Source organism: Pinus tabuliformis, chromosome 7 (assembly GCF_031772625.1).
Source record: "Pinus tabuliformis cultivar Carrire ecotype Pingquan chromosome 7, CPIR1, whole genome shotgun sequence".
Lineage (NCBI taxonomy): Eukaryota > Viridiplantae > Streptophyta > Pinopsida > Pinales > Pinaceae > Pinus > Pinus tabuliformis.
This window is the reverse complement of record NC_142293.1, coordinates 36,352,249-36,375,886: the sequence shown is the minus strand read 5'-3', so window position 1 is coordinate 36,375,886 and position 23,638 is coordinate 36,352,249. Positions and strand designations below refer to the sequence as shown.

General features: G+C 39.8%; 1 protein-coding gene across 1 annotated transcript in view; it reads right to left on the bottom strand.

The window, feature by feature from the left end:
* LOC149245121 (GEM-like protein 1) overlaps positions 1-23,254 on the bottom strand; it is a 218,737-nt gene extending 195,483 nt beyond the window's left edge. The window contains exons 1-2 of the mRNA XM_089457652.1: positions 22,577-23,254; positions 548-649 (exon numbers count right to left, since the gene is read on the bottom strand). Coding sequence (XP_089313778.1) covers positions 548-649; positions 22,577-22,880 — 406 coding nt within the window. The 5' untranslated portion in view covers positions 22,881-23,254. The remainder of the gene's footprint in view (positions 1-547; positions 650-22,576) is intronic.
* Positions 23,255-23,638: the final 384 nt, after the last annotated feature.

Here is a 23,638-nt window from a genome sequence, read left to right as displayed (position 1 = left end):
ACAATAATATTTCTATAGGATTGCCCCCTCCCTCTTCTGGAATAATTTGTTTACGAGCCCTATACAAAAAACGGGACCAAAGGCCAGATTGGACTGGCTGATGAAAACATTTTGCAATCACTTGTTGCCAATGAAAGGTAACAGTACCTTTGATTTGCTTCCTATTCTTTTGTCCATTTCCACGAGTACTAGGTCACATTCTAGAAAAATGGCTTGGAAGACAAAAATTATGATGACAGAAGGCATCAGATTATGTTGTCAATATTCTTTGCATCCTCTTATGTCTTTATTCGCATAAAGTCGAATTAGGTTTGACAAACTTCATATCCTTAATTATCTGGCGGCTGGCCAGATACTTAGACAACAATCATGTATTTCGAGTCTCCACTACTTGCTTTGTTAATATGATTTACTTCCCAGGCTTCCCGCGAATTATATGCAAATGGAAAGTCAGATAAACCATGTGTTATGCAATATAAAGAGATTTTTCAGAAGTTGATTCAATTAACATGGGGAAGTTGCCTCAAGGGTAAGGAGAGAAACTTACAGTGTTGCCAAAGGTTCCCAGCAAAATCCTCTACCTTTCTAGTGTTTTCCTCCAATTTCTTGCCGCATTTATTTAAAACGTCGGCAATCTTGTCCATAGGCCCTGAATAAAGGCAATAACACCCTGAATCAGAAAAGCTTGGTTTGCCATTAGGCCCAAAAGTTCCTGTTCATCTTGATATTTTCTTTTTTAAATAAGTGCTTTCTTCAAACTTAATAGAAGCATTACAACTGGTCTGCACAGGTCAAACATCACAAGCAATTCTTTTTTTAAATAAGTGCTTTCTTTAAACTCAATAGAAGCATTAAAACTGGATTGAACAGGTCAGACATCACAAGCAGTCTGGTTGCATGGATAAAACAACCCTCAAGGAGTGAACCACTCATCACAAACACCTCCATTTACCTAGAATGCCGCAACATTGGGGATTCTATTCCATCAAAATCACTAAGGGTTTGCACATGGCCCCGATGCCTTCTTCACCACTAAACGTAAACAGTCCAAAATCAATAGCAAAATGAATAATAATAAGCAGGTAAATAGTCTAAATTATTTCCTAGCTGTCAGACAAACAATAACTTTCCTGAATCAACAATATTTCTTTCCACTTAAAACTTGCACGCTCTACTGACAGTAAAACTTGTCCATCCCTTCTCTTTTTATTAAAAAAGCTCGATTAAGTTAATCAAAATCCCAACTTCCAAGATCGAAAAAACAGAGTTAAGCCATCACGATCAAAACTAAAAAAAAAATCTGCTTGACTGACTGAAAGACAAACTTGCAGTTACAAACTTACAACCATCAACTCCCATTAATCAGAAAAGCAAAATCCAAGGTTGAGAAAGGAAAGATTAAAAATTTAAAGCAAAAATATAGTGTGTTTCAAAAAGCATGCCCTGAGCCTACACTGCAAAGATGTGTTTCCATTCCACCAAAATCAAGAACTTGTGCCTGGCCTCACCCCCCTTTGAACTCATGCCATTAAGAACACAGCTAGAACAGACACCTTACGAGCTACTCAACACTATGTTGACCTCACACCCATGGCAAAAGTAGAAACTTTGGTTCCATTAATTAAAACATAAAGTGGCAACAACAAATTTTGAATCTTCAAAAGGGTGGACTGACTGAGAAATCCTACCAAACAAAAGGGGATGATTGACATGTACATGCCATTTTTCAACGAGTGCATTATCATAGTCTACAGTTAATAGATTAATGACGTAAGAAGGAAGTCTTCTAGACATAAGCTTTTCAATTAATAGATTTAACTCCTTAAACCTTGCAAATCTAAAATTAAAAGCATACCTAAAAATTTTGTAATGATAAAAATCTGTCATAATATTCTCAAAAAGACTCGATAAAATAATTCATTAGTTGGTCTTGGTGTATGACCTAAAACTGCTTCTGCTGCTTCTGCTTGGCTAAGTGCTTGGCTTCCTTAAATATAAGAAAATAGGTCAGGGGGAAAAAGAACCATAGGCATCTGCAAGAAGTGGGAGTCAGCCCCCTATAGACTGCCAGGATTATTAGACGTGGTGAGGTTCTTTTTACACAACGATGCATCAGCACATCAGGGTCTCGAGATAGTACTGGCAGAAGCTAGGCCAGCAACCCGGAATACTGGACCATTTTTTGTCCTTTGGAAAAAAACAATTCTTTAACATCCCTTTTCTCTGGATGCCTGAAAGGACACCCACATATACATGGTGTTAAATTGGCAACTAGGGCCAAACTCCATGTGGGTCAGCTTATTTATGGCAGCTGATATTTTTATTGGATCCCTCTCGTCGGAGGTGTAGGATTGATCCAAAGATCATCCGATTCCGACAAGTATTTATGGAGATATGAATTTATTTTGTTTATGTAATTATTATCAAGCCGACCAGCTCTTATGTAGGCTCTAGAAGCCCAAACGTCATGTCTATTCAAACTATACGTTTTTGGTATAAATAGATGAGGATTTGATGTCATTTGATAACACATTCTTGAGTGATCTCCTCCTCTCCACGTCTTGGGTTTTTGGAGAAGGAGTGAGACACCAAGAGTAATACGCTGGCCTTACAAATGATGCCCTAGATCTAAAACGCAGGAGCATTGGTCATGAAGAATTCTATTCCCAGCAAGGGGAAGGGTCTATCCACAGCTGCAGAGAAGACTCTCCATACGAAGCTGCAGTAATGGTAATGAAGACGCAGTAAGCCCTAGCTGCAGTGGCCGTAGTGAAGCCCTAGCTGCTGTAACCGCAGTGAAGAAACCTCAACCCTAGCCACAGTAAGCCGCAGGCTTATGAGGAAATCTTATACGTTGTCCAATAGCACTTAAACGCAGTCAAAAGATAGAATCTCTATACGCTGATACGTTGTAAACCCTATACAACATACACGCTGTTCATAAAAGACTCATACGCAGGGTATGGTGCAGACATGGCACGCAGAATTGTTGACACTCTCGATGTATGCGGATCTAGCAGCGTAAATCATATACGGAACCCACAGTTTGAAACGCAGTTATATATGGAACGCTACAGCCAAGGTATGAAGCCCTCAGTTTGGATTATATATGGAACACAGATCATGCCATAACCCTGGATCCGTTGTCACATGGAATCATTACACGCAGTTCATGGACAGTCAACGTGATGCCTGGAACAGCCGCAGTCATAAAGTTATTAACACGCATTCAACGTTGTTCATGTTATACACGCTATATATATAATCTGTTCATGAGAAATATATTCATGGTCAATGGAACGCAGCATGGCACGTAGCAACATAGCAACCCGCAGCTATATATATAAGCTATTCAGAAATACGCAATATAGGAATGAAGATATTCATTATGTAAACGCAATCATGATGCTATTGGAACGCAGTCATATATGAATGCAACTGTATGCAAACAGATATTGGAACGCAAATATATATGCTATTGGACAGCAGTTGTATGTAGACAGATAATGGAACGCAGGTATATATGTTATATTCATTATGTAAACGCAATTATATATTATGGAACGACAGCAGCTATGTGGAACGCCGCATGATACAGGTCATATTCATTATGGGAGACAGTCATATTAATGATGTATGGAATGCAGGAGTATATACATACGCTGTAGTACACAGTCATATACATACGCTGTATGTAGACAGTCATATATATAATGGAACGCAGTCATCAGGGATTATATACAGTGTTCATAAAGTGATATCGCCTAGGTATATAAACTTTGGTGGCATAGAGATAAGAACGTTGTGTGATCTGGACACATATATATAACACACTCTTGGGCAGCAGCATGATGTATGAGATATTGTGGATGGGCAGCGCAATGATACATGGAGCATGGGCAGCAGCATGATGGGCAGCACAATGATACATGATATATGGGCAGCGTGATGTATGAGATCATGAGCAGCATGATAATGCATGATGCAGCATGATGGTGCTACACAATCAGGTGCAGCAAATGGACGAGAAGCAGAACGATGATAGGTGAAGGAGTCACCTTGCAAAATCAGTTGAAGCAGAATGCCTTCAACTGATCTCAGCGTTATAAGAAATGATCTATGCTAGATCTAGATAATTCAAAGTGTTGACTTCTGTTGTAAATGTATTATCTCTCTCTCTGTTTCTCTGCTGAACTTTGAAGATAAAAGAAGATTTTATCAAAGGGTTTCCCCACACATTGTGGGGTTTGTCCCTGGCTAGCGCCACATCTTGTGTCCTCTTGTCTTGGCTTGTGTTCTGCGATTTATATTTATGTTCTATCTACAGTTTATCTTAATGTTGATGTGATTGCTAACTGTGAAAATTTAAATAAATTGCTCTAGCATAGAACATACCTAAACTTAACATGGTATCAAAGCTGAAGTGAAGACAATGTCCAAGCAAGAGTGAAAGAGCAATCACCGAAGACAGTTGGGACAAGACAGAAGGATCAATGGGTTCCTCATAATTCACCTAGAGTGAAGTCGAAGCAGAGAATGTTATCAGAATGACGCAATAGAAGTTTCTGATGGCCTACCTAAAGATCTGGGAAGTTCGGATCTAAGGGTGGAAGGAAAGGTAGATGTCTTGATGATAAGTACAGCCCTTATGCGAAGGAGTGTCCGAATGACAGAGTTGCAGGTCATCAAGGACACGACCGTCTCTTCAAAGAAAGCAAGGAACCCCAGAATCACTTTTATGTACCTGATCGCAAGAGGAACCTGGTGTCCATTTCGGAAATGGAAGACAAAGGTTTCAAGGTGGCACTCATCGATGAAAAGATGGTGACAAGGAAGCCTGAATTCAAAAGAGTATGAAAGTACATGTCTGAGATGTACCGAAGGAAAATCTTACAAGGGGACCATTCCCCTCATGCCACAGGTCCACAAGTTTGGTACAACCCGAGGAGTTTGATTCATGATCGGAAATATCATGCATGCAGGTAATAGAAAGCCCTCTATGGCTTGAAGCAAGACACCCCGAGTATAGTATGAGAGGATCAGTAGCTGTCTGATGAAGCTGAGATTCACTAGGAGTGAAATCGATCCAAACCAATGTTGCACGAAGCGGGAGCGAAGCGGAAGCGCGGAAGCGGAAGCGGAAGCGTCATTTTCCAAAAATCTAGGAAGCGAAGCGTCCGCGGAAGCGTCTGCTATATATATATATTTTTTTGCATTTATACTCAAAACAAACATCCCAAATACCAAATTAATTGTAGAAGACATGAAAACATGCATATTTTTGCATAAATCAAGATAGATATGGCATCCATGATTCCATTGTAGTTACTAGTATGTACAACAATCATCTATATTCTAGCTATTACAAACATACATCAAATTTTTAAGCATATTATAAAACATAAAACATTTAAGCATATTATAAAACATAAAACATAGAGCATATTATGATTTATCTAGCAAGTGAGCAACTGTCAACATTTGTCATGTCCAAAATTCAAATAATAATGTTTACAAAATATGTCACTTGGTCACCGCCAAGCCAAAAAGGTTCAAAATTCAAATTCACAAGTCTACAAGTCTAATGAGTAATCTATGACAAAAAGTAGTAGATTGTGAATATATCTACTAATCTCTCCTCCTTCCACCACGAATAGAACGTGGTGGCGGGCCTCCACGTGGTGGCAATGAAGAAGATGGTGCCTCTGGAAGTCGTGGCACTGAAACTGATGAAGAAGAACCCCCTGCTGTTGGTGTTGAACCATGGAACCTAGGAACCAAGGGACCAGATGAGGGAGCATCTGCTATATTTATATTTTTTTTTGCTTTCATTTGTCACCCTAACCCAAGGTGGACCCACCCCCAGCAAGCAAACTCACCTAAAATTTAAAAAAAAATTGAAAAAAAAAACGATTTTCTAAATGCTTTTCCGGAAGCTTTTCTGGAAGCGTCTCGGAAGCGTCTAGGAAGCGCCTGGGAAGCGTCTGGGAAGCGCCGTACGAAGCGCGCTTCGGAAGCGCCAACGCTTCCAAATTTCCAGGAAGCGTCTAAAAATTTCGGAAGCGCGCTTCCGGGGGCGCTTCCTGGGCGCTTCCGTACGGGGCGCGCTTCGGGCCTAGGATCCGGGGGGGGGCGCTTCCTGCAACATTGATCCAAACCATCCGGAGGTTGTGGATGACAGACCTCTCATATCGGCACCTATGTCTGACAGGTGCAAACCCTCTCACTTGCAGAAGTAAGAGGGAGTTGGATTCTGGATGCGAAATGATAAACTGCAAGCCTGTGACTACCTCGAAGAAGTTATACAATAATAATGTCGGACCAGACTTAGGAAAGTTCTTGGTGAACTTCTGTTCGGACATATGTTTTGCAGTTAGCATGGGGAGCTCATATTTGGTTGAGCCTCACTAGAGTGGTGCCTATAATCTTCTGAGATGTCTTTAGGGCACAATCTCTCATGAATTGAGATACACTGTCGAAAATATGAAACTGCATGATTATTCGAATGTTGATTGGGCAGATAGTGTGGAGGATCACTAGAGCACTTCTTAGTGTTGTTTCTCTTTGGATTCTGCTTCGATATCATGGATGAGCAGGAAGCAAAAGTCGGTTGTTGTAAGCACCGCTGAGACCAGATACATATCTACAAGTATGATCTCATATGAAGCTGCCTGGTTGGGGAAGCTCTTTAGTGAGCTGTTTGTACACATGATGAATACCACTGTGATTCTCTGTAACAACCAGAGGTGGGATTCGATTATTGAGGAATCCCGTATTAGTCAACAGATAGACATCATCTGGGATATGGTAAGTCAATGAGCAAGGAGGCTCCACTGCATTAAGATAATGTATAGGTTGCTACACTTTGTCAGCGCCCCGGGGAAAGATCAAATTTGTGATTTTCCCGAACGACTTGGAGTCGTCGAGAGACCTTTGTAAAAGGGTCTTGCATGTTGCATACATTGAGCTCTTGGAGCTCTGGGGCTTGCGATTCTTACTGGAGCAACATACGACCACAGGGTGACTCACTCTCCCCTGGTGGTGCGCACTGGAACAAGATGATTCGCTCTCTTGTGGGACAAGATGATTCGCTCTCTTGTGGAACAGGATGATTCGCTCTCCTGTGTAACAGGGTTGATGTGTTCTCCTGTGAGGCCTGGATTGATGTGTTCTCCATGGCGATTGTAGCAGGATTGATGTGTTCTCCTGTGAGGCCTGGATTGATGTGTTCTCCATGGTGATTGTAGCAAGATTAATGTGCTCTCCTGTGAGGCCTGGATTGATGTGTTCTCCATGGCGATTGTAGCAGGATTGATGTGTTCTCCTGTGAGGCCTGGATTGATGTGTTCTCCATGGCGATTGTAGCAGGATTGATGTGTTCTCCTGTGAGGACAGGATTGATTAAGTTCTCCTATCGAGACATCCTACCCATGCAGTCTGGGACTCATGGGAAGTACCTCTCATCTGATTAATGAGCAGGGAAATGAAGTTAGGGACCATAGTAGTACCGATGGACGCATCGTTGTATCTACCGTACTCCCTACGCTAGGATCACCTCCATTGATCTAGGATTAATGATATTGGTCTGGGACCAATGGTAGGAGTTGTACCATACTATGACGCTGACTTTGGGTCGGTTGAGACTGGTCTGGGACCAGTGGTACATACTCTAAGACTGACTTCGGGTCAGTGGAGAATGGCATGAGACATTCTCGATCAATTCTTCTTCTTCATAGTTCAACAGAGGTAAGTTGAGCAGAGCTAAGTTGAGCAAAGCAAAGCAGAGCCAACAAAGCTGAGCAGAGCTGGGCAGAGCAGTGCAAGGCACTGATGGCAGAGATAGTACAGTCGTACTTATGGATCAACAAATGGAGTTCTCCCTAGTTGAGAGGGAGTGTTAAATTGGCAACTAGGGCCAAACTCCATGTGGGTTAGCTTATTTATGGCAAATGATATTTTTATTGGATCCCTCTCGTCGAGAGGTGTAGGATTGATCCAAAGATCATCCGATTCCGATAAGTATTTATGGAGATATGAATTTATTTTGTTTATGTAATTATTATCAATCCGACCAGCTCTTATGTAGGCTCTAGAAGCCCAAACGTCATGTCTATTCAAACTATACGTTTTTGGTATAAATAGATGAGGACTTCATGTCATTTGATAACACATTCTTGAGTGATCTCCTCCTCTCCACGTCTTGGGTTTTTGGAGGAGTGAGACACCAAGAGTAATACGCTGGCCTTACAAATGATGCCCTACATCTAAAACGCAGGAGCATTGGTCATGAAGGATTCTATTCCCAGCAAGGGGAAGGATCTATCCACAACTGCAAAGAAGACTCTCCATACGAAGCTGCAGTAATGGTAATGAAGACACAGTGAGCCCTAGCTGCAGTGGCCGTAGTGAAGCCCTAGCTGCTGTAACCGTAGTGAAGAAACCTCAACCCTAGCCACAGTAAGCCGCAGGCTTATGAGGAAATCTTATACGCTATCCAATAGCACTTAAACGCAGTCAAAAGATAGAATCTCTATACGCTGATACGATGTAAACCGTATAGAACATATACGTTGTTCATAAAAGACTCATACGCAGGGTATGGTGCAGACATGGCATGCAGAATTGTTGCCACTCTCGATGTATGCGAATCTGGCAACGTAAATCATATACGGAACCCACAATTTGAAATGCAGTTATATATGGAACGCTACAACGAAGGTATGAAGCCCTCAGTTTGGATTATATATGGAACACAAATCATGCCATAACCCTGGATCTGTTGTCACATGGAATCATTACACGCAGTTCATGGACAGTCAACATGATGCCTGGAACAGCCACAGTAATAAAGTTATTAACACGCATTCAACGTTGTTCATGTTATACACGCTGTATATATACGCTGTTCATGAGAAATATATTCACGGTCAATGGAACGTAGCATGGCACGTAGCAACATAGCAACCCGCAGCTATATATATACGTTGTTCGGAAATACGTACTATAGGAATGAAGATATTCATTATGTAAATGTAGTCATATATGAACGCAGTTGTATGCAGACAAATATTGGAATGCAAATATATATGCTATTGGATAGCAGTTGTATGTAGACAGATAATGGAACGCAGGCATATATGTTATATTCATTATGTAAAAGCAGTTATATATTATGGAACGACAGTAGCTATATGGAACGCAGCATGATACAGGTCATATTCATTATGGGGCGCAGTCATATTAATAATGTATGGAACGCAGGAGTATATACATACGCTGTAGTACACAGTCATATACATACGATGTATGTAGACAGTCATATATATAATGGAACGCAGTCATCAGGGATTATATACAGTGTTCATAAAGTGATATTACCTAGGTATATAAACTTCGGTGGCATAGAGATAAGAACGTTGTGTGATCTGGACACATATATATAACACAGTCTTGGGTAGCAGCATGATGTATGAGATATTGTGGATGGGCAGCGCAATGATACACGGAGCATGGGCAGCAACATGATGGGTAGCACAATGATACATGATATATGGGCAGGATGTATGAGATCATGAGCAGCATGATAATGCATGACGCAACATGATGGTGCTACACAATCAGGTGCAGCAAATGGACAAGATGCAGAACGATGATAGGTGAAGGAGTCACCTTGCAGAATCAGTTGAAGTAGAATGTCTTCAACTGATCTCATCGTTATAAGAAATGATCTATGCTAGATCTAGATAAGTCAAAGTGTTGACTTCTGTTGTAAATGTATTATCTCTCTCCCTCTCTCTCTCTTTCTCTATTGAACTTTGAAGATAAAAGAAGATTTGATCAAAGGGTTTCCCCACACATTGTAGGGTTTGTCCCTGGCTAGCGCCACATCTTGTGTCCTCTTGTCTTGGCTTGTCTTCTGCGATTTATATTTATGTTCTATCTGCAGTTTATCTTAATGTTGTTGTGATTGCTAACTGTGAAAATTTAAATAAATTGCTCTAGCATAGAACATACCAAACTTAACACATGGCCTGCCCTCTCTTCAAAGCAAGAAAGGTAGAGTGTTGGGCTTTTGTTATATAAAAATTAGGTAGTTATAGATTATTAGGCAAAAGGGCATGATCAAAGATCATGCCCGTTCACCAAGAGGCACCTAAGGCGGTATATAGCCAGGGCCTCTCACAAAATGTAATCATCATATATTCAATTATTAATAAAATATTTTATCATGGCTGTCAATAGCTAATTTTTGTGCTTCATCTGGTATCAGAGCGAGATCGGTCTTCGGAGCGCGTCCTTGCTGCACAACCCTGTTCCGTTGTTCCCTTGCATCGTTCCGTTGTTTCCGCTCCTCATCCACCCATTCACCACGCCTTCTGCCCATCAACCCGTCTGCTTCTTCCGCCCTTCGTCAGCTACCCCTGTCACCATTTCGTTGTTGCGTCGTTCCGCTATTCCTACAGTCGTTTCATTCCTCCGTTGTCCATTGTTCCTGGCCGACAATCGTGCATTCCTCCACGTGGTGACACCTCTTGCTCGCTACTCTTTTTCCAACACATCCAATCTGTTGCTCCGTCTGTTGTCCATACACCGTCGCGCTGTCTCACTGCCTGCCGCAATCCCCAACGCATTTGTCTTTTACTTAGTCGAAACAAAGTCAACCACAAACGGTTCATTGAGTTACGACGGTTCATTGGTTTGTAATTAGTCGTAATTATCCACGGAGATTAAAGCTATATATATATCATAACATATAGTATATACGATATAATTGATTTATATATAAATATTATATAGTTTAAAACTATATATTAAAAAAATTTATAATATGTATATATATATATATATATATAATTAAATAACAAAATATATATATATATATATATATATATATATATTAATTAATTAAAAAGTTGGCGGACAAATATACACCCCCACAAACTCGTTCAATGTCATCAATGTCAATGGCCGATTTCAGTAAAAAATTGATTGACTTGGAGAATAGGATTACTAGCCACTCCGATGATTTCAACAAAAAATTAGTCGATCTCGAAAGTAAATTTATCGGGCATTCCGACGATATCAAGAAGCTTCAAGATACGACAAATTGGATAGAACTACAGCTTGGGCAGAACCTGATCCAATCCGAAATGAATCATAATCAGACATTAGAATTGCTAAACACCTTGTGTGGAAAGACGAAGGTTACACCCAAACAACTATTCCAAGATGATGGAGGTAATCAAGAGCACAATTCATCAGATTCAACAAAGTCAACAGATTCTCACGAAAAAGCAAAATCTCCAAATAGTAACACAGCTTTTTCAAATAAGCAACTTTGGGATGCAGTCAACAATCAACACCCTCTTTTCGTTCCACCATTAGCAACATATCAGCGAAAGGCAAAAGTCAAGATGCCTAAATTCGATGGGAACGAAAAACGCAGTGTTGCATGGTTGAATAAAGTAGAAGAATACTTCGAGATTTACGACATCGATAATGATGACGAAAATGGAAGGAGAGGCATATAATTGGTATATGTGGTGGAAGAAGACGACAATCGCCATCAGTTGGAGAAAATTTAAAGATGCATTCTTTAAAAGATCCCAAGGTGTAAGGGAAGAAGAGTTCTTTTCAACACTCATCAAATTACGACAAAAAGGAAGTGTGGATGAGTATACTCAAGAATGGGAAACCTTAATAACATGAGTACCTGGGTTATCAGCGTCTCGTCTAATTCAATCATACATCTCTGGACTTAAAACTCATCTACAAGTAGAACTTGACCTTCATGACATTACGTCAATAGAAGTAGCAAGACGAAAAGCAAAAACTGCTGAAAAGAAATTTGAACAAATACTATGGTCAAAACCGGAAAAAGTATATTCGAGACGAAGAATGCCTCAGTCTGTGGATTCAAATAAATATGTTCCACCACATCGTCATGAAAGTGAAAAATCTAATGTGGAAATACAAAGGATAAAAGAAGGCAAATGCAAACGTTGTGGCAAGAAGTGGGACCCTAAACATAGGTGTGCTAAAGGAAAAGAATCAAAGAACCTATATAATTGTGAAGCAACTAACGACTCAAACAGTGAGGATTCTGACATAGAAGAAACAGAAGATGCCCCAGAATTCTCTCCAGAATTAGATGACGGAAGTATTCCGCAAGTGTCATTATCAGCTATGACAGGTATATCACAACCTCAGACTCTAAAATTGAAAGGACATATAAAGAAGAACAACGTAGTGGTTCTCATCGACTCTGGTAGCACCCACAATTTTTTAGATGCAACTATGGCAAAGAGACTCAACATTTTCTCATTTCCCTTACCAAACATGAAGGTAATGGTAGCTGACGGTAAGAAGATTGAAAAGGTAGGGAAATGCCATAAGGTCAAATTGCAGATTCAAGACTTTAATTTAGAATCTTCGTTCTTCACTGTACCATTAGGTGGAGTAGATGTGGTCTTAGGTATCCAATGGCTACGAACTCTAGGCACTTACGCTGCCAACCATCAAGTACAATTCATAAGATTTAACTGGGGAGGCCAGAGGTACAAATTACACGGATTCCAAGCACCAGAGAATCAAATTGTATCATCATCTCAGATGATGAAGATGATTCGAAGAGGAGCACCCGCTTACGTAGTACAATGTCACCAATTAGAAATGTTATCTGCAAATATAATCAGTGAAGAGTCACCAGAGGTACAAGATCTAATTCAGAAGCATGAAAAGGTATTTCAAGACCTGCCTATGAAAATGCCTCCTAACAGAGAAATTGAGCATACAATAGAAGTCAAAGCAAGGTCAAACCCCATCAACATCAAGCCGTATCGATATCCACATCACCAAAAGACGAAAATTGAGAGATTAATCCAAGACCTTTTAAGGTGTGGGATCATCTCGAAAAGTAAAATTCCGTATGTTGCTCCAATGGTATTGTTAAGGAAGAAAGATGGTTCATTCAAGCTATGCATTGACTATAGAAGATTCAACAAAATAACAATTAAAAACAAATTCCCAATCCCCTTTATCGACGAAACGTTGGATCAGCTACATGGCACAAAATACTTTTCAAAATTGGACTTAACGTCAATGTATTACCAAATCAAAATCAGGTTGGAAGACATACCAAAAACGGAATTCGAACACACAAAGGTCACTATGAAATTAAAGTAATGTCGTTTGGGTTAACCAATGCACCAGCGACGTTTCAAGCCACTATGAACGAATTATTTCGTCCATATCTTAGGAAGTTTGTATTAGTATTTTTTGACGATATTTTAATTTACAGTAAAACTTGGAAGGAGCACTTACAACATCTGGATAAAGTTCTTACACTACTAAAAGAGCATCAGTTCTACGCAAAAAAATCCAAATGCACCTTTGGAAAGAAAGAAGTAGAATACCTAGGACACATTATATCCCAGGAAGGTGTAAAAGTGGACCCTAATAAAATCAAAGCTATAAGGAAATGGACCAAACCGGTTAATGTATCCAAGCTAAGAGGGTTCTTAGGATTGACTAGATATTACCGAAGATTTATTAAAAACTATGCACATATAACGGAACCTCTGACAAACCTTTTAAAGAAGAATTCATTTCAATGGGATGGGGAAGCAGGAAGGTGTTTTGAAGAATTAAAGGAAGTTATGTCTAGTGCCCCGGTATTGGCAACTCCAGATTTCTCTAAACCATTTATCATCGAGTGTGATGCTTCCAGATTCAGTATAGGTGCAGTGTTAATGCAAGAAGGGCATCCAATAGCTTTTGAAAGCAGGAAGCTCAATAAAAGAGAACGTCTCAAGTCCACATACAACAAGGAAATGCTCGCTATTATGCACGCACTGGCTAAGTGGAGACAATATCTTTTGGGAAGTAAGTTCTCCATTCGAACAGACCATAACAGTCTCCAGCACCTCCTTCAACAAAAAACACTTTCCAAAGAACAACAAAAATGGATTGAAAAAATTGCCGCCTTTGACATGGAAATACTACATAAAAGGGGAAAAGACAATGTAGTAGCAGATGCCCTGTCTAGGAAAGACAAAGAACCAACACTACTTACAGTCTCAGTTGTTGTGCCTGAATGGCTTAATTGTTAGGATATTCCGACACATAGGATATAGTTAAGTTCAACTTGGTCTAGTATAGAGTTAGGTTAGAATTAGGTAAAGTGTGTTTCTTTACCGTTGTACATTTTGTAACTTACAATCCGACGGTCACGATATGTAGTGATCCGACGGTTCACTCTCACCTCGGTATTACCGACACTTGATCCGTGGCTTGACACCCGATTGGTCCATGAGTTCTATTTAAAGCGCATGGAGGGTCATTGTTCGGGTAATCCGTGCATGAGAGAAGCTTATGTAAATTTTCATTCTTTGATTAATAAATTGCCTGTAGTACCCACGTTGGGACAGGCCGTGGACTGTTTCCCTCCTTGCACTCTGAGGGTTTTAACCACGTCAAAAATACTGGTGTATTGATTTGAGATCTGGTTGTGAGCGGTGTCCTTTTGGTATTCTTTCTGAGGAACTTACCCTGTAAATTCCTACATGGTATCAGAGCTATTTGAGGGCCGCGTCCGTTGGTGATCCAAATCTGAAGCCGGTAGAACTGCATGCGGCTGTCGTTTCCTAGATCTGCTGTTTCTGACTGCTTTCGGGCCGAGAGGACTGCTCTGTTGCGTTCGGAGCATCTGTTCCAGTGAGGAACCCCTTTCGTTTCACGCGAAAAGGTTTCCGGTAGCCCTAGCTGCGTCATTTTTCAGATCGGGAGGTATACAGTGTTTTTTTTGCAGTTTACTGTTATTTTCTCTCTGCTTATTTCGGTTTCGGTTTATTTAGCCTTTTTTTTTAACCGGATCTATACCTTTCATTTCTGCGTATGCTCTTTGCCCTGCGACTCTGTGCGATCTGGGCAAATCAGAAACAGAAAGGAAGGATTTTTCTCATGCGTATGCTCTTTTCCCTGCACCTTAGTGTGATCTCGGAAAATCAGAAACATTGAGAAAAATATTTAGTTTTTCGGCTAAAGCTAACTTTGAGATTTTTTTAAAAATTTCTAGTTTTTCGGCTAAAGCTAACTTCGAGCCGCAAGGTTCGTTTTTCTTTGCATATTCGTGTTGGGTGTTTTGTGTTTTGTAGGGAAAAAGAGCTTTCTCAAGGCAAGCACGCAAATCAAGGCCCCCCCCCCCCTCTCTCTCTCTCTCTCTCTCTCAAATTTTTTGTATAGATCAATTGGTTCAAAGCTATTTTAAGAGAGTAGAGGTCTTGGGTTCAAGTCTCCATTTTGTGGGGGCGGATTTTTTCATTCCCGCACATTCGCGCACTTTGCCGGCAACGTCAACATTTTTTTTTCAAAAAGTCATAACTTCTTCATCCGGAAGCCTTTTTCAGAGCCGTTTTTTTTAAAACCGCCTATTTTTTCGAGATCTATCCATTGGAACACTTACTTTCAGCATCTTCAGCTTCAGTTTTTTTTAAAATGGAAAGTCCATGCCAAGTCATTCTTGACAGCACTAACTACTTCCAATGGGTAGCCTACATGGGAGATTTACTTAGAAGTAAAGGTCTCTACAGAATAGCCACAGACCAAGAGAAGAAACCAAAAGATGAAGACAAGGCGGCAAAATGGGAAAATAGACAAGATCAAGCACGTGGTTTGATAGGGATGTCTGTTTCTCCTGATCTTAGATTCCACATTGCAGAACTTGAGACTCCTCATGAAGCATTAGAAAAACTTGCTAAAGTTTTTGGAATTAAAAATGAAATTAGAGCCCATCAACTTGAAAATGAGCTGCTTACTTTGGATCCTAATAATTTTTCTTGCATTGAAGATTTCTTGTCCAAATTCAAGACCCTTAGATATCTCTTGGAAGGTGTTAAAGTTAAGAAAGAAGATGGTAACCTCATTTATTCCATCCTTACTAAGTTGGGACCAGCCTACTCTGTATTTGTTTCCACTTTCCATTCTACAAGGGAAGCTTTCATTTGTCAAGGACAAGAATACAAGGCCCCTTCCTTTGACTCCTTTTGTGATTCCTTAATAAGAGAACAAGAAAAACTCTTACACCTTGGTCTTCTTAATCTTGGAAACTCTTCCACGAAAGCGTTAGCCGCCCAGCAGCAACCAAATTCAAAGAATCCTAAGAAGTCATATCCTCAAAAGAATGGTCCTAAACCATCTCAGCCTCAAAATGAAAGATCATTTCAGCAAAATGATAAGACCAATAAAAACAAATGGAAGAAGTCTGATAGACATTGTAACTTTTGTAATCGAGATGGCCACTTAGAATCTAAATGCTTTAAGAAGATGGAAGCCTTGGAAGCCGCAATGAAGAAACATAACATCCATGTGGAGCCTACTTCAACTTCAACTTCCGGAATGGCACTTTCTGCATGTCATTATCAATCATCTCAGTCTGGTTATGCATTAAATGTATCTTCTTCTTCTTCTCATTCTCATGAGTGGCTCATTGATTCTGGAGCCTCTTGTCACATGGCCAAAAATCAAGCCATGTTTTCTTCTTTAAATGATTGTAACACCAAAAATATATATATTGGTGATGATAGATCTCTTAATGTTGTAGGGACTGGAACTGTTCATCTAGACAATGGTCAGTTTAATGATGTATTATGTGTTCCAACCTTATCCTGCAACCTTCTATCTGTCTATCAGATAACTCATTCAGGTGAAGGTAAAATTGTTGAATTTTCACCTCATGATGTTGTAATCAAGGATCTAAAAGATCCTAAACAGATTCTAGCTACTGGTCTTGCTGATGATTCCAAAAGGTTGTATAAGTTTCACAACTTTGGGTCATCCAATCTTCCCTCAGTATTTGTTGCTCATAATGATGAAGTGAGCAAACTTTGGCATGAGCGATTTGGTCACTTAAACTATCGCTCCCTTCAGCATCTATGTAAAGAAAATATGGTGACAGGTCTTCCTATGATATCTTGCAGAGATGGTGTTTGTTCCGGATGTGTACTCGGAAAACATCATCGGGACAGTTTTGACAAACGTGCCTCTTGGCACGCCTCAGCCCCTTTACAGCTTGTGCACAGTGATTTATGTGGTCCTCTTCCTGTTGCTTCATTCTCTGGCTGCAAGTACTTCGTAACTTTCATTGATGATTTCTCCAGACGCACTTGGGTATACTTCTTAAAACTCAAGAGTGAAGTATTTAACACTTTTTTGGCCTTCAAAGCCTTTGTTGAAAAACAATCTGGACATCAAATTCTTAAGCTAAGAACTGATAATGGTGGAGAATATGTTAAAAACACATTCATCAACTTTTGCACCGAAAATGGAATTCAAATGCAACATACTGTTCCATACACTCCACAACAAAATGGTGTAGCTGAAAGGAAAAATCGCACCTTAAAGGAAATGGCTAATTGTATGCTGCAATCTAAAGGACTCAGTCTTAGTTTTTGGGCCGAAGCAATTAATTGTGCAAATTATATAATCAATCGCACTCCTACTAAGGTTCTAGAGAATATCACTCCAGAAGAAGCTTGGAGTTCCATTAAACCAGATGTAAGTCACTTTCGTGTGTTTGGAAGTGAAGCATGGGCCCATATTCCAGATGAAAAGCATAAAGCTTTAGAACCTAAGAGTGAGAAATGTACTTTTGTTGGATATTCTGAAGATGTAAAAGGTTATAGACTTATTCCATTTAAGTCCAAAAATGTTATCATTAGAAGAGATGTAAAATTTGATGAAAATAAATCGGCCTGCGAGCCTAGTCCGGCGGATGTGCCACCTCTTCCTATCTCTTCTACTTTTGAAAACATTTCTTCTTCAGATGATGAAAGCGAGGATGATAATCCTCCCCCACCTTCTCAGGATCCTCAACTTCCAAGATGGGTCCGTGCTACTCGGGATGCAGCAGGTGATCTTGCCGGTGATCCTACAGATCAGCGACGTACACGTTCTCAGTTTGAAAGAGCCTCTTCTTTACTGGCTCAAGCTCCAGTAAATCATGATCCTGACACTTTTGCAGAAGCTTCAGGCCATCCACATTGGGAAGCAGCTATGAATGAAGAATATCATTCATTGATGACAAATGATACATGGGATCTTGTTCCTCTACCAAAGGGACGCAAACTTGTTAGATGTAAATGGGTTTACAGAACCAAGTATGGACCAGATGGGAAAGTTGATAAACATAAAGCTCGTCTCGTTGCTAAGGGCTTTTCACAGGTTGAAGGCATTGACTACACTGAAACCTTCTCCCCTGTTGCCAAAATGAACTCTATCCGCCTTGTTCTTTCCCTTGCTGCCTCTTTAAAATGGGAAGTCCATCAGATGGATGTTAAATCTGCCTTCTTGCATGGGGACTTGCAGGAAGAAATCTATATGGAACAACCCATTGGCTTCATACAAACAGACTCCAGCCTTGTTTGTCGACTTAAGAAATCCCTTTATGGCCTCAAGCAAGCTCCTCGGGCTTGGTATGCCAAAATGGATAGCTTTCTTTTAGAATCTGGCTTTTCTAGGTGTCATTCTGACAATACTGTCTACACCAAGAAAGTGGGCAACTCTCTTATCATCCTTGTTCTTTATGTTGATGATCTTATTCTTACTGGTAGTGATCCCAACCTTATAAACCATGTGAAGTCAAGCCTTAAAAAGAAATTTGAAATGACAGACTTAGGCCACTTACACTATTTTCTCGGTCTTCAAGTCTTGCAATCCCAAGAGGGTATTTTCCTTTCCCAGTCCAAGTATGCTTGTGATATTCTTCGTCATTTTCACATGGAAGACTGTAAGCCAGCCCCTTCTCCCTTTCAGTCTGGAGTCAAACTTTCAGTCTCTTGTACTTCTCCTGAAGTTGATGCTACCTTATACCGTCAACTTGTCGGAAAACTCTTGTATTTAACCCATACTCGTCCTGATCTTTCCTTTGCTGTTGGCCTTGTTGCTCGTTTTATGCAAAACCCCCGTGAAAGTCATTGGAAAGCAGCTAAAAGAATACTTCGTTATGTTCGAGGTACAGTACAGTTTGGGATTCATTACAGTGCCAAAGCAGCTCCTCTGTTAGTTGGTTTCACTGATTCTGATTGGGCTGGTGACCCTGATGATCGGAAGTCTACTGCCGGTTATGTCTTCACTCTTGGTTCAGGACCTATTACATGGGCTTGTAAGAAACAGGCTGCAATTTCTCTTTCGTCAGCAGAAGCAGAGTATCGTGGTGCCGTGGAAGCTAGTAAGGAAGCCTTGTGGCTTCGTCAGATCCTATCAGAGTTTGGCTTTGAGCAGCAGCATCCAACCACACTTTGGTGTGATAATCAAAGTGCCATTCAGCTATGCAAAGATCCAGTCCAGCATCAGCGCAGCAAACACATTGAACTACACATGCACTTCATCAGAAAGCTCATTCATGACCATGTTCTTGAAGTGCAATATTGTCCAACAGATGATCAGGTTGCAGACATCTTCACAAAGGCTCTCACAGAGGCGAAGTTCACTAAACTTCGATATATGCTTGGAGTTCAGGAAGTTGTCACTAAGGGGGGATAGGCTCTAGTGCCTCCTTCCTTCTCCTATTGTGTCATATTTGTAAATCCTTCAATCCTATCCCAAGTTGTTCTTAAGGGGGGATGTTAGGATATTCCGACACATAGGATATAGTTAAGTTCAACTTGGTCTAGTATAGAGTTAGGTTAGAATTAGGTAAAGTGTGTTTCTTTACCGTTGTACATTTTGTAACTTACAATCCGACGGTCACGATATGTAGTGATCCGACGGTTCACTCTCACCTCGGTATTACCGACACTTGATCCGTGGCTTGACACCCGATTGGTCCATGAGTTCTATTTAAAGCGCATGGAGGGTCATTGTTCGGGTAATCCGTGCATGAGAGAAGCTTATGTAAATTTTCATTCTTTGATTAATAAATTGCCTGTAGTACCCACGTTGGGACAGGCCGTGGACTGTTTCCCTCCTTGCACTCTGAGGGTTTTAACCACGTCAAAAATACTGGTGTATTGATTTGAGATCTGGTTGTGAGCGGTGTCCTTTTGGTATTCTTTCTGAGGAACTTACCCTGTAAATTCCTACATTAATGAGATTCGAAGTGAGTATGCTAAGGATCCAGAAATAATTGCGATAATCAATAATCTTCCAAACAACTCAAAATTTGAATGGCAGAATGATATTCTATGGTATAAAGGAAGAATCTATCTGAATGCAAATTCCAAGTTTAAATCCAAGATACTCAAAGAGTCACATGATTCACCGTCAGCCGGACATGTAGGATTCTTTAAGACTTACTACAATGCACGTCAATCATTCTTTTGGAAAGGGATGAGTCGCGATATTCAGAAGTATGTAGCAGAGTGTGACACATGTCAAAGAAATAAAAGTGAAAATATTATGACACCTGGATTACTTCACCCCTTAAACATTCTGAATCAGAAATGGGAAGAAATATCGATGGACTTTATTGAGGGATTACCCGTATCTGAAGGCAAGGACAAGATTTTCATAGTGGTCGATAGACTCACCAAATATGCTCACTTTATGGCAATAAAGAAATCAAACTCAGCTAAACAAATCGCTGAAATATTTTGCAAAAATATATATAAATTACACAGTTTTCCGAAAGTCATTGTGAGTGATAGAGATGCCAAATTCAAGGGTAATTTTTGGAAGGAATTGTTCAACCACATAGGAACCTACCTAAATATGAGTTCTGCTTATCACCCTCAAACAGATGGACAAACAGAGGTTGTCAATAAATGTTTGGAGGCCTACCTACATTGCTACGCTACAAAAAAACAAAATAAGTGGGCTCAATGGTTGCATCTTGCTGAGTGGTGGTATAATTCTACTTATCACACGTCAGCAAAAATGACGCCATTCCAAGCTTTGTATGGATATGAACCCCCAAAATGGAAGGATCTAGCTACCATCTAGACAAATCTACCTGCTGTTAAAAACCAACTAGAAGAGACCCAAAAAATCGTCCAAACCCTAAAAGAAAACTTGAATAATGCAAGGAACCGTATGAAGCAACAAGCAGACCGAAATAGAACTGAAAGAGAATTTGAAATCGGAGAATGGGTATTTGTCAAGCTCCAGCCATACAAACAATTGTCCTTGAAACAAAAAGGAAAAAATAAATTGGCACCGAAGTTCTATGGACCATATTAGATCAATAAAAAGATCAACCAAGTTGCATATAGTTTAAGCCTTCCAAAGAAAAATCGTATTCCCAACGTCTTCCATGTCTCCTACCTTAAAAAGGCACTGGGCGACCATCAATCAGCGCAAACAACGCTTCCATCTCTAAATGATGACGGAAGGGTCATTCTAGAACCAAAAGGTATCTTATCTAGTAGAGAAAGGAAGCTTCGATCTCATACAATCAAGGAATACTTTATCAAGTGGAAAGACTTACCAGAAGAAGAAGCTTCATGGGAGACTGAAGCCTTTCTTCAGCAACATCCGTCGTTATGTATGCTTTGAGGACAAAGCATTCTTTTGAGAGGAAGGCAATGTTATGTAAAAATTAGTTAGTTATAGATTATTACTAATTAGGCAAAAGGGCATGATGTTATAGATTATTAGGCAAAAGGGCATGATCAAAGATCATGCCCGTTCACCAAGAGGCACCTAAGGCGGTATATAGCCAAGGCCTCTCACAAAATGTAATCATCATATATTCAATTATTAATAAAATATTTTATCGTGGCTGTCAATAGCTAATTTTTGTGCTTCAGCTTTTGCCAATCACTTGCCCCCATTCTAGCAGCTTTGTTAGATCCTTTTAAGGAGGTTAATTTGGATAGCCCATGTGCAAAATCGTCAGTGGTTAGACTATGGTACATCAAAAATTCCAAGTTTAACAAGGTTGAGTCCTTCCTGTGCTACTCAACCCAATAAGGTCCTGATCCAGCCTTTAACTCAGGATTGGTGGTATCAAGTTATCAACTCGGTAAGGTTCTAATTGACCTGGCAAAGCCCTAATCAACCCTTTTCTTACAAAGGGTTGGTCCTTCATGGTGAATTCCTCGTAAATATGGATTTGTTCCTTTACAGGCAATTCTTCGAAAGTAAGGGCAAATCCTTAAAGGTCAATTCTTAAAAAATGAGATCATGTGCCAGCTTTACTGGGTTGATACCAAGTCAAGCCAGTAATGTTCTGATCAATACTTCTAATTACTGGCTGATTCTGCGTGAAGTAAGGTCCCGAACAAACCCTTGTTATAAGGGGTTGGTGCTGCATCAACCCAGTAATGCACATCTTTCCATTCGCAGTAAGAATGTGGGTGCCTACGATTTATGTTTGAGCATAAATTTTCTCCAATTCCAATGGGCCAAAAACCTAATCGTAACATTACACAATCAAAAATCCCATCAATCATGTGAAACTATAACGTGTAGCAAAAATTTAAATTCCTACCCGAATCAAGGAAAATTTTGCACGCATAATTCCGACCAGAACTAATGAAAATTTTCCACCGGGAAGAAGTTGATTTTCTCGGCTTATTAACTTACTCAATAATTATTCATACAAAATAATTTTCCAAAAGGAAAACACCATAAAACTTACTCCTTCCAGTAGATCCAGTGGCCGGCGTAGTTGCGACATAAGGATTGCTGGAAGGAGGGATATTCTGATGGTAAGTAACGGTACCAGTCACAGCCGGAGGAGGTCCTGAATGCTGCATATAATGTTGTGTTGTTGTAGTATTAGAGGGCATTGATTCATCTGCAACCCAAGTGGCTGCCTGCTGATTCACAGGATGGGAACTTGGGTCAGCAGGAACTCCCATAACCCATGTACCCATTCTACCGCCTCCTTCACTCTGTGTTGGTGGGTATCCGTATGGCCATGAACCCTGGTTTTTGTTCATTTTTCCCGAACTGAATGGCAGGCGGTCCAAATTTTCGAATGTGGATATGAATTTAGAGGGTCCGAACGGTGAAATTTCCCCTGATATGTAGAAATCAACTCGTCGGAAAGGCAACAGAGAATCTTGGTATCTACTGATTCTTACGCTATGCCGGGCCAACAGAGTGTTGTAGAATATGTAGTATGTGACATAGATTGGTTTGTCCTGTCACATTTTATTCCTGTCGATGTTTTCCTTCCCTGTACAGCTTCCTTTTGTTGTAAATATAAATATTTCTTTAAGTAATCTCCATCAAGATTTCGTAGCGACAAGAGTGGAAGGTTTTCTGGAATTTTCTCCACATCTCGATATGGCAATCAGTGACGTCAATATGTAATATGTAACGGAGTTGTTACGTTGAAAGTTTGCTAAATAATAAAGGTATGTATAGGTTTTTAAGAAAGATTGTTATGCATGAGTTCGTTGTATGCGTATTATAAAGGATAATTAAATTTATTATGATTTATTTACTTATTAAAAATTTATTATGATTTGACGGTTTGTTTTTATTAAAAATTTAGGCTGTTTATTCAAGGAAAAAGAAATAAATTATTTTGTTAATTTTTTTATTTTTATTTATTTATGAAGCGATTGGTCGAAATTTTATTATAAGTAGTTTAGTAATTTTTATTTAGTTTTTTTGGTTACTAATGTTTAATGTTTTTTTTTTTGTTTTTTTTTATTTTTTTTTATTTTTTTCATTTTCATGATTTATAGTT